General features: G+C 42.6%; 1 protein-coding gene across 1 annotated transcript in view; it reads right to left on the bottom strand.

The window, feature by feature from the left end:
* TMEM132C (transmembrane protein 132C) overlaps positions 1–12035 on the bottom strand; it is a 175364-nt gene extending 163329 nt beyond the window's left edge. The window contains exons 1-2 of the mRNA XM_058158320.1: positions 11920–12035; positions 11010–11241 (exon numbers count right to left, since the gene is read on the bottom strand). Of these exons, the coding sequence (XP_058014303.1) occupies positions 11010–11073 (64 nt within the window). The 5' untranslated portion in view covers positions 11074–11241; positions 11920–12035. The remainder of the gene's footprint in view (positions 1–11009; positions 11242–11919) is intronic.
* Between the last annotated feature and the right edge of the window lie 531 nt (positions 12036–12566).

Below are 12566 nucleotides of genomic sequence, written 5' to 3'. Positions count from 1 at the left end.
AATACAGTTTTTAAAGCAAGAGATTTTTATACTAATGTATTAAAGGCTGGAAGTCCACCACTGCTAGAAGTTAAGATGGGAAGCGAGTAGAGATTGGAAAAAAGTGGGAGAAGGAAGTAAAGCACACACAATTTAAAGTTGGGATGGCAATTGCTGAAGAAGAAACACTGGAAAAAGTAGGGGATTTAAATGAGCAAAGATTGATTCGAATAGATATTAAACGAAAAGAACAAAGAGTAAAGAAGCAGCAATATCAAGCGAAAAGAGTTTCTTTTTATGGGAAATGGTAAATCATAACTGAAATTTTTGAATATATTTAAAAAGTATTGTGCATGTGTTTAAATTTTGAAGAAGTATTTGTAGTAATGTTATTTGATTTGGGAATATAAGGTGTTGATAAAAATAGAATAAGGAATGGAATTAATTAAGTTTTATAAAATGTTTCGTAGATGATCTGGAATTTAAATGCAATGTTATTTGATTATATATGGTGGATTTGTTAAAAACTAAGTTATTCTGGATAAAAATTGATTAGGGGTTATATAAGGTGTTGATAAAAATAGAATAAGAAATGGAATTAGTTAAGGACTGTATGAAAAAAGGGGAAATTGGGCTAAATGTTAAATTTATATAAGTTAAAAATTTAAGAGGAAAATTTTGTAAAATGTCTTAGAGATGATATCTAGATTCTAAATACTGGTGTGTATGTATTTGAAACTATAATTTAAATGTTGGAGATCTGGTTGGGCTGATACTATGTATTATTATATATGGTGGATATATAAATTTGGTGGATTATACAAAATATTTTGAAGAAGAAGATAACGTTTAAGGGCATAAATTGATTTTAAATTTAATATTAGTAGCTAGATTACCGGCAGCGCAATATTGGAAGATGGAACATTTGCCTATCATTGAAGACTGGACACTAAAAGCAGTGAACTTACTGGAGAAGGCGGAAATCTCAGCGTAACAGAAAGACTATCCACAAGAAAGATGTATATTGGAAAGGAGAAGATGGATCGACTATTTTTAAAACAAATATTGGATTAAGAACTACCAAATAGCCTATGAATGACTAGAATGTACTGTGTATTTTCTTTTTTCTTTTTTCTTCTTCTTTTCTTTTTCTTTACTATGGAGAAGGGGAGTTAAGGTTCTAGAGGAAGGATGGGAGTCTATGGATAGTTTGTGTATTCTAGCTTATGATTGTTAGATATTATACCCTGTATATTGCTCTGGGAAGTCTGGGGAGGGGGGAATGGGTGAAGGGGGGAGGGGGGAGGGGAAAGGGTGAGGGTTGGTGGGAGGAAGAAGGGATGTATGGGTAAAAAAAATTGTAAAACTTTTTAATAATAATAATAATAATAAAGATTTGGTACTCTTCAATATCTTCATAAACGACTTAGATGACGAAATAGAAGGAGAATCTACCAAATTTGCAGATGATACTAAGCTGGCAGGAGTAGCCAACACCCTAGAAGATAGGCTCAAGATCCAGATGGGTCTTGACAGATTTGAACCCTGGGCCCTATCTAATAAAATGAAATTCAATGTAGAGAAAAGTCAAGTCTTACACTTAGGCAAGAAAAACCAAAAGTACACATATAGACTGGGAGAAACTGGGCTTAATAGCAGTAAATGTGAGAGGGATCTTGGAGTCTTAGTGGACAACAAATTAAATATGAGCCAGTAGTATGCAGTGGCAGCCAAAAAAGCCAATGCAATCCTAAATTGCATTAACAGAGGGATACAATCAAGTTCAAGTGAGGTACTAATACCACTCTATAAAGCCTTACTAGGATCACATCTAGAATATTGCATCCAGTTTTGGTCACCACACTATCAAAAAGATGTTGAGACTCCAGAAAGAGTGCAGAGAAGAGCAACCAAGATGATTAGGGGACTGGCAGCTAAAATATACAATGAATGGTTGCAGGAACTGGGCATGAATGGATGGAAACTAATCAGGGAGGGATTCAACATGGAAATAAGGAGAAATTTTCTGACACTGAGAATAATCAACCAATGGAACAGAACTTGCCTTCAGAGGTTTCAGAAGGAAGCTTCATCACTGGAGGCTTTCAAGAAAAGACTGGACTGCTATTTGTCAGAAATGGTGTAGGGTGTGGGATTGGACTAGATGACCTACAAGGTCTCTTCCAACTCTTTTAATTGTAATCTAATAATGCAAATTAAAATCCCAAACACCTCTAGAAGGCTCATTAACCATTTTGATGTAGCCCCTTGCTCTTCAGCTCTTGTGGTAGGATTCTCAACGAACCTTGAACTTCTTCAGGATTTGCCCTGTTAGAAGAACTGCAGGAACTATGAACATAATGGTTTTGGGAAACAGTACTTAGGTAAGCCGTGGAATCCACTTTTGGTCTTTCTAATGAAAAGCTTGCCAGTTTGCAACAGACGTAATGGAGCATCAAAGCTTAGCCTACACCAGCAAAGCTCTTTGTGGAGGAAGCCGATCAGTTTTGAACTATTCCACACTGCCTGGAAGCCAAAGTCAAATCCACAGGCTAAGTCTCCACTTCCATTATGCCAACCACCAATGCGATAGGCTTATGTGCTTTGTATTAACGCTAGCTTTTTCACATCTAGTCAAAGCCAGGGGGTTGGAAGAGCTCAGGAAGTCACAGATATTTTGCACTTTCCAAATATATAAAGCAAGATATTTTGGAACAGGTCATTTTTAGAAATTTTCATCTTTTAATTTATATAGGGTATGTTTTCTCCTTATGAATGCTGAGTTCAGTAATCCATTCTGCATTTTTAAAAAATATGAAGCCGGTTTACCCTAACTGGCTAAAGACCAACATATTTGCTAATTGGCTTGTTTTAAACCTTCCTTTAAAAATATCAAAGCGGTTTATGATATCTTTAAGATGACCTGATACACGGAATTGTCTTCAAATATTATTTGTGTTAGTTTCTTAGCTCCTCTAACCATCATGTAAGCATAACAATAAACCTATCAAACTAGATTCCATTATCCATAAAGACTACATCTAGAATACTGCATTCAGTTTTGGTCACTATAAAAAAGAGGTTGAGACTCTAGAAAGACTGCAGAGAACAGCAACCAAGATGATGAGGGGACTGGAGGGTAAAACATATGAAGCACGGTTGCAGGACTTGGGCATGGCTACTCTAGTGAAGAGAAGGACCAGGGCAGACATGATAGCAGTCTTCCAATATTTGAGGTACTGCCACAGAGAGGAGGGGGTCAAGATATTTTCCAAAACATCTGAAGGCCAAACAAGGAACAATGGATGGAAACTGAACAAGCAGAGATTCAGCCTAGAAATAAGGATAAATTTTCTGACAGTGAGAGCAATCAACCAATGGAACAGCTAGCCTTCAGAAGTTGTGGGAGCTTCATCACCACTGGAGGCTTTCAAGAAGGGACTGGATTGCCATTTGTCAGAAATGGTGTTGGGTCTCCTGCTTGGGCAGGAGAGTTGGACTAGATGTCTTACAGGGTCCTTTTGTATCTCTGTCTGTCTATCTATCTATCATCTATCTCCTTGATGGTTCTCCAAAAGTATGTAGGGCCTGGATTATAGAATCCTAGAGCTGGAAGGGGCCTTTGAGGTCTTCTAGTCAACTCCCTGGCCAAGGCAGGAGCTTCATCTTATCTCAGACAGATCTCCTCTTGAAAACCTCCAAAGATGGAACACACAATAATTCCACCAGGCAAGCTGTTCTACTGGTTAATCTTTCTCCATCAGGAAATTTTTCCCTGTTTCTAGGTTGGGTGTCCCTCTGAGAAGCTTCCACCCATTACTTCTTGTCTTACTGTCAGGTGCATTGGTGATCTGAATTCAGGAGCTATGAATCATCCGTTGTCCTAAACAATTTCTTTTTTTAGTGGAAAAATAATAAATGCTTGCTTATCTTGAATCCAAAATATCTCCAAACTATGAAACAAGAGTTAGATTCCTCAAGCGACTGGCTCCAAACTCCCAAGGCTTGTCCCCAATTTAGGTGTGGGTTTTCAACACTCAAGTTGACCAAAGTCAAGTAGGAGAGTTGGAGGATCAAAAGCTTCCCTCATTTCATCAAAAGAAATGGAGCTTAATTTATATAAGATCTGTCTATGGATGTTCTCAACCATCCAGGTCATGGTTGTCCCAAAGGTGCTTTTTTCAAAAGGCAATTGGACTTCCTTGTTTTTCTTTGAAGTTGTTTTGCTTCTCATCCAAGAAGCTTCTTCAGTTCTGATTGAATGGCGGAGAATGGAAGGATTTCTATTCTTTGCAATCATCTGGTCTTGTTTGCTTGAAGATCTTTTGCTTGTCATCCAAGAAGCTTTTTCAGTTCAGCTTCTTCCAAACTGAAGAAGCTGAATGATGAGAATCAGAATAGAACTGGAAGGGACTTTGAAAGTCTTCTAGCCCCCAGCCCCCTACTCAAGCTGGAGATCCTATACCCATGGATGGCGAATCTATAGCATGTGTGCCAGAAGTGGCATGCAGAACCATCTCTCCAGGCACACAAGCCATCACCCATTGCTCTTCTGGGTTACGGCGCACTGGCCAGCTGGTCTTCACACTTGCAGGAATGCTGGAAACTGGAAGATCATCTTCCCAGCGTGCACATACACACCAGTTTCCGGCGCACACATTTGCACCGCTGTCGTGTCCCACTCCTCCGCTGACGGCTGGGTCAGGGAAATCCGAATCAGGCTTGCCTCTGCAGCTCTGCCCAAAGTCCTAGCAAAGTCCTCAGAGCAGGCAGGAGACCAGTAAGTGACTTCAGCAAGATAAGTTCGACTTTTGCCTGACTCAGAGACTGCCAGAAAGTAGATCCTTTATATAGGCCATGGGGTGTGGCTCCATGACTCAGCACTCATTAAGGCCTGCCTCCTTCCTCTGTTGCCTCCGCCTATCCAATCTTCTGATGCGAGGGTCACACCAATCAGCTGTTGGTAATAAACCCTCCTCAGGCTCACCTGCTGTGGAGGAGGGGGAGGGGTCTAGCTGCTCCGTTTGCCTGGGCATGGAGTCAGGCCTGGGGCCGGGGGGTGCTCCTTCTTCTGCAGTTTGTGTGGGCATGGAGCCAGGACTTGGGCCGGGAGGCATACATTCCTCAGTGTTCGGGAGCAGGTAAGAAGGCCCCGGCTGCTCTGAGGGCGGGCAAGACACAACAACCGCCTAGCTGATCTTCGCACGTGCATGCACACCAGAAACCGGAAGACCAGGTGGCCGGTGCACATGCACGTGCCGGAAACTGAAAGATTATCTTACTGGTGCGCACATGCACACTGGGCAGCTGCTCATCCAGTTTCTGGCACACGTGCATCCCCTCCCCCCACGTTTCAGCACTCAGTGCCGAAAACATTCGCCAACCCTGTCCTATACCATTTCAGATAAAGTGACTGTCCAGTCTCTTCTTAAAAACCTCCAGGGATGTGAAACGTCTTCAAGCAAAACAAAAAAAGTCCAGTTGCCCTTTGAACAACAACAGCAACAACAAAAGGCACCTTTGGGACAATTTCTATAAGATCCTTCCTCAAACCCATCCACATTCTTTCCAAAGTGAGGGGGGAAAAATCCATCCAGGATAGACAAATGTCACTGTGCTTGGGTCACTTCACACAGAGGAGCTGAAAAGACAGTAGGAGGAGTGAAAAGGGATCACCTCAGGCTAGGCGCTGACCCATAACTGGGTGATTGCATCACAAGTGCACATGTGTGTGTGTGTGTGCCAACAACAGCATCTTTCCCTTTGCTAACTCAAACAGACACCAGAAATGGAAGAGCACAATTAAACAAAGCTCACCGCCCCCTCCCCCAGGCCTTTTAGCCTTTGAATACACACACACAAAGATATTTCAACAAAACCCTGAAAAATGGGTGAACTTTTCAGCGATGCTATTCCAACTGCCTCCTTTCAGAGAAGTCATCATCAGAAAAAGCAAAGCCTGATACAATACAGGAGAGAGATGATGGCAAAACAGCCGGGGGGAGTTGTGATATTTGTGTTTTATACACCCACCTTTTGTGGCACGCTCACCCACAAAAGGAGAACACTTCAAAAGCAGATCCAAGCATCTTGCTTTTCATGGGGTGCCTTCTGCATTGGTCCAGCAACCAAACACTAAATATTTGTGTGCTCAGTGAATCCAAAATATTAAATAATCTTCAGGTTCCATGCGTTGCCCAAGTACAGAATAGGGATTTATTCCGTAACCAGGTTCAAACGTGTTTGATGAATGCTAGAGCCACCATGTAGAAAAAGTAGAGACAAATCTTTTCTCTGGAAGTTTTTAAGAAGATGTTGGATAATCATTTGTCTGAAGTGGTATGGGGTTTTCTGCCTAAGCAGGGGGTTGTACTAGAAGACCTCCAAGGTCCCTTCCAACTCTGTTATTCTATTCTATTCTGTTCTGTTCTGTTCTGTTCTGTTCTGTTCTGTTCTGTTCTGTTCTGCTCTGCTCTGCTCTGCTCTATTCTATTATATTCAAAAGGAGATTTAGCCCAGAATTAAGATAAAACAGACATCCATCCTGCCTGATTTTTCCCCTTTTCTCTCCTTTGGGTGAAATGTTCAACTGCAGTTCCTCTGACACAAGGAGACCCCTTCTAATACTCTTTGCAAGAATTTGCTCAATCGCTTGGCATTTTTACATAGTATTTCTCCTCCAAGAGTCACGTTTGCAAAGGGAAATCATTTAAAAAAAAAAACTTGGACTGTGCCACCTCTTTCTAGATCCACTCCCCTCCCATTCAATTTAGATTAGATTTATTAAATAAATCAAAGAATGGTTGGTTGCAGGAATCGAGGATGTCTAGTCTAATGAAAAGAAGGACTAGATATGGGAAGACTGATAGCAGTCTTCCCCTATCTAAGGGGGCTGCCACAAAAAAGAGGGGGTCAACTTATTCTCCAAAGCACCTGAAGGCAGGACAAGAAGCAACGGACGGAAACTAATCCTGAAGAGAACCAACCTAGAATTAAGGAGAAATTTCCTGACCTTGAGAACAATTTATCAGTGGAACAGTTTGTCTCCAGTAGTTGTGGTTGTTCCATCCCTGGAGGTTTTCAAGAAGAGACCAGAGAACCATTTGTATGGAAGATATAAGATCTCTTGCTTAAATAGGGGGTTGGAGTAGAAGACCTCTAAGGTCCCTTCCAGTTCTGTTATTCTGAAGGAAATACCATGTAGATTGACTTGGGCTTTTAGACAAGAGGTGGGAAAATAAATCTAATTATATCTAACCCTATGTCCCTCAAAAACAATTAAACAGCAAACCTGAAAACTGACTAATTAAAAAGGAAAACAACACTCACAGGTTATGAGATTACACCAGGAAATAGGAACCACCTAACCAACATAGCATTCAATGGATGAAAAAAAGCATGAATTGCATAGAATGTGAATGAGTCCTAATCTTCCATATCTTACAGGTTTTCAAGAAGAGACCAGAGAGCCATTTGTACCTGGGATGATATAGGATTTCCTGCTTGAGTAGTGGGTTGGACTTAGAAGACCTCCAAGGTCCCTTTCAACTCTGTTATTCTGTTATTTCCAAATTTATCATCCTTAAAAAGAGGCAAACTGGGTGAGGGGGTGAGAGAGACAGGGGAAAAAAGCAACAAAAACCAAGCGCCTTTTTATTAGTAATCTCCTTACGTCATTCTCAACAGCTCAGCCGCTGTTGGTAGGCTAAAAAGAGGAATAAAATTGTTTGTAGGTCAAGAGGTATACAGTGGAAACCAACCTCGCCAGCCCTTCGTTCGTCTGTTGCCGGCATTGTCTGACAGTCTCGCAGGCTTTCAAAAGCCAGGATAAAGCAGAGATTTAGTCCCCAACAGTGTGTGTGTGTGTGTGTGTCTCCCCCCTCTCCCTTTCTCTCCCTTCCTCCCTCCCTCCCTCTCTCTCTCTCTCTCTGTATACACACACAATCACACACAATCATTTGCATCTCGGGAGATATGGCATGGGGGACAAAAACCAGAAGATTGCAGAAGATTGAACGAGGTGCTGACAAGGGTAGACAACTGGCTTTTCACTAAAAATAACAAAATATCCTGTTTATTGGACTCATTTTGACGCTTTCTGGGAGGAAGGCAGGAGAACGGGTCATAGTTTTCATACTTTAGGCAAAGGCTGAATGAAATAGATGGGCAAATTAAATTCTGCTTTTATTTGCTTCGATCTGGATGCAAAGCATTGGTTATGTTAGCAAGGGGAAGGGAATATCTCCAGAGGCATTCAGAACTGCTTCTCAGTTGGGTGAAATGGAAGGTCTTCACCAAAAAGGCCAAACTGCTTTGCAGAACAAGGCAAAACATTTCCATAAAACTTTTTTCCTCCCAGTTGGAAAAACAGAAGGAGAAAGGGAAGTGTGATGAAGCAGTTTAAGAGAATTTAAAATTTTACTTTGGATGTGGTTGAACCACCGTGTCATCCAGTAGTAAAGCACGAAGGTTTTACAGGACAAAGATTTTCCCAGCCCTAATTATCCAAACCTAGACTTGATCCCAGAATCAGAGCTTTAATCACAGCCAGACGGTTTTTCGTAACCCAACAATCTTCCTCAAGTTGTTATTCTGCAGAAAATGTTCAACTACAACTCTGATTCCATCCAGCAAGGAGCCATCATGCGAGGAACACACTGGGAATTGGAACTTCTGCTACCCAATTTTTACTGATCTGATTCAGAAACCATTTTTCTAGTTTCTACAATCCATCATTCTTCAAATCTCATTAGAGACAAAACAGGAGACCTTGAGACTTTCAAAACAGCTGCCTTTTAAACAGGAAACAAGGATAGACAATTTTGGGTGATGGGGCTGCCTCAAATTTGATCCCTCTTCCTTTAAGATATTAAACATTAAAGAAAGCATGCTGCTACTTATTAAACTATTGTATTAGAGCACGGTATCCATTCATACCCATGAATTTCCCTATTTTGGTCAACACAAAAGACATGGTTTAAATGTCTTGCTCTAAACTGTGAAGCCATATATTCTCCAAGGAAACTTGCCAGGGTGGGGGGGGGGGAAAGGGAGATATGTGCAAAATAGATCATGTGCAAACTCTAATATGATCTGGAAGCTACCAATTGCATTCAGGAAAAAAAATAACTTCTCTCCAGATCCTATTATATTGTTTTCAGGTCTATTGTGTGCACATTGTCCAGAAAACATTTAGTTTTCTGGTCAGTCTCACCCTGAATGAATGAATGAATCAATCAATCAATCAATCAATCACAAAAGGGAAAAGGGTGCTTAAGAGGTCTGTCTTATTTCTGTTGCATCCAGAAAGGAAAGGTTGTCAGGTGGCTCAGAGTTCTACTCAAAAAAAGAAATGGCCCCCTGGAAATATTTTACCTAATATTTGGAGCTGTTTGTGAGTCAGAGAAACAGGTGTCCAAGTTGCAGTCATGACAAAATCAACTGTTAAATATGCCACTTGGTTTCCTGGCTGGAATCATTGGGATTATGATTATGATTTACTTTATTCATTAAATATGAAACTCAGTCAACTGAACATTTAAAAATTATTATTATTATTATTATTGATTCTACAGTTCTCTTTCTTCTGTAACAGTTTTGCTCTGTGGTCCTACAGCCCTCTCTTTGATCCATTTAAAGAACAGTTTTTTGTCCCTCAAGCCATCCCTCTGCTGACCCACCTAATTCTCCCAATGCTGTCTAATGTCTTGTTAATCCATACAGTGTGGCTGTATTATTATTATTATTATTATTATTATTATTATTATTATTATTGTTGTTGTTGTTGTTGTTGTTGTTGTTGTTGTTGATTTAATCTTCAATTCAATTCATAGTCTGGGACTGGTAAAAAATTATATTATGGTTACTCTTCAATTCAATTCACAGTCCGGGACATCATCATCATCATCATTACTATTATTACTATTATTATCTTTTATTCATTAAACATGAAAGTCAAGTCAACTCAACATTTAAAAATGTATCACAAATATCATTGACTGGCATTGATGGTTGATGGGGTGGCTGCCAGCATCCTGGGTATCAACCCGAGTATCTTCTTAAAATGTAAGACGTTGTTGTTATTGGTTTAATCTTCAATTCGATTCACAGTCTGGGACTGGTAAAAACTTAATAGTTCAAGTCTTAACCAAGGACCTAAGAGCTGTTAAGGTAACGTATGAATATATAGGCAGTTCCGAGTAAGATGTGGTTTTTTTTGCAAAGTCAGAATATTCAGGTCTGATGAGTTCAACATTTCCATGTATCTAGGCAGCCCTTTGGGTATTGCTCCAAGGGCTCCTGTAATTATTGATACAACCATTGGTTTCTTCCTCCATCAACTTCAATTTGCAAATCAGGATGTTTTGTTATTTTTTTTCCTAGTTATTATTATTATTCTCTCTGTTGCTTTGCATGTACACCAAGAGGTTCTGCAAGGGAGATCAATTCCTTTTGTGTGTCTAATCACACTTGGCCAAATAAAGTATTCAATTTAATTCATACCTTGGCTAACACATTTCCAAACACACTCCTGGTACAAATCAGGAGACAAAGGAGAAGAAAGCTAGTCTCTTCCAGTTTAGGAATCACACCCAGATGGTTGTTTGGCATTAAAGCCTCCCACCAGATAGGATCACAATGGAACAGAAAAACAGGCTAAGGGGTAAACTGATAACTCGTGGATTCCAACTCAGTGTAAGGCGCACAAGAGATGTGCTCTCCCACTGCCAGGACTCTGGTTTAAAAGCAGGTTTGCAACCCTTCATTACCCACCAGGCTCTTGCAATTTCCTAAAAAAAAAAAGGTGCCAACTGTACTTTTTAACACCTTTCACCTGGACAAAAGTTATATACTTCTTGTGTTTGAAAATCCTCACCTCTCAGTCCGGAGCCCTTCAGAAAGGTTGAAAGCTTAGAACCAGTGGGGGGGGGTGTCCCTCAGAAGTTGGCCACCCTGTTTCCTGCAGGGTGCACACACTCACACACACACCCCTTCCCCAGCTCACCTCCGAAAGGCGCCCGCGGACTCACCTTTGCAAAGCAGGACTCCCAAGAGTGAGCTGACAGCCAAGAGGCCGCTGGGCGCAGCCCCCATCCTGAAGCCGCCCCCCTCGCCTCGCCTCGCCTTCCTTCCCCCCGGGTGAGCCGCTTTTTCAAGATTTGAAGCCGGATCCCCAAGCCGATCGCCTTCGTTTTGCCTGGAGGAGGCGTCCCCAATTTGTCTTCATCCACATCCGATCGAGCGCCTTCTCCCGGTCAGTTTCTGCTGCAGACAGGGGAGGCGGGAAGTCAAGAGCCTGTGCCCATTCACCCCCGAGTTTTTCCCGATTCCCGGACATCCAGGGAAGGCGCCTTCCCACACCCCACAACCTCGGAGAGGCGCGTAGCTAACGATGCCGCGCAGCGCAAGGCACAACCGATGCAGGCAGATGCTTGAAAGAGGATGGAAAGTTTTCTGCTTCTTCTTCTTCTTTTTTTCTGGCGCCTCCCTGCTCCAGCCGGGGTGGTGCCTGGAAACTGAGAATGGGGAGGGGTTGGGGAAGGGCCCAGGAGGGTGGGTGGGCGACTGACAGCCCCGTTTCCTTTGGCGACTTCAACGCCGTTCCTTCGAAGGACGCTTCGCCAGGCGTGGGAAACCCAACTTGATCTTGCAAGAATCGTAAGAAGGAGAAGAGTGAACCATCCTTCTTTAAAGAGGAGGGGTTTTTTGGGGAGGCGGGGGGTGATGGGCAGCTTCCCGTCCGACAGGATACCCAGAGAGACTTCCCGGGGGTCGTCAACCCTCTCCAACCCCGCAACCCCACAGACTCGCAGACAGAGCGATGAAGACGAAGAGAGAGGCGGATCCTTTCCCAACCGGTCTCTCCAATCCGAGGAAGGATTTTTCTCTCTCGATCCCCCCCCACTTCCCCTTCTCGCTTTTTTTTACACCCCCCCCCACCTTTTGCTTTCAGTCCAAAGATCTGGCGTGACTCAAGTCGGCTGGCGAGCCCAGGAGCGCGTTTGTGGGGGTGGGGTGGGGTGCACCTCCCCGCGATTACTTCCGTGGAAAGCTGCTCTCGCTTGCTTTGGGAAGCTTTCCCCGGCCCACAAAAGGGGCGGCGAACAGAGCGCCCCAGATCCTGCAAGCCTGTTGCAAGCAAGGACAAGGGATGAGCCAGGAGAGCTAGGGGGCTTGCGAAAAGAACCACTGTGGACCTCTAGTGCTCGGGTGCGGGGTGACAGCCTGGAAAAAGTAGATTACAGATTACAGATGAACAGAGTTGGAAGGGATCTTGTAGGTCAGTGGTTCTCAACCTTTATAGTGCTGCGACCCCTTTAATACAATTCCCCACGATGTGGCGACCCCAACCATAAAATTATTTTCGTTTTGAATTTATCGCGCCTGAAGCCGTATTGGCTAGCGATCTGAACTGCTTGCGATTGCCTTGAGGACGGAGGCATTAAAGCGGAGACTCCTCCCCTATTAAGTTTATCGCGCCTGAAGCCGAATTCGGCTAGCGATTTGAAGAGCCTGCAGCTGACTTGTGGAGTCAACCGTTGGAGCGCGATTCTTCAACTCGCAAGTATACTTCCCATATTTCCAAT

Source organism: Ahaetulla prasina, chromosome 15, assembly GCF_028640845.1.
Source record: "Ahaetulla prasina isolate Xishuangbanna chromosome 15, ASM2864084v1, whole genome shotgun sequence".
In the NCBI taxonomy this organism is placed as follows: Eukaryota; Metazoa; Chordata; class Lepidosauria; order Squamata; family Colubridae; genus Ahaetulla; species Ahaetulla prasina.
The sequence above is the reverse complement of the archived record's forward strand: the minus strand, read 5'-3'. Positions and strand labels throughout refer to the sequence as shown.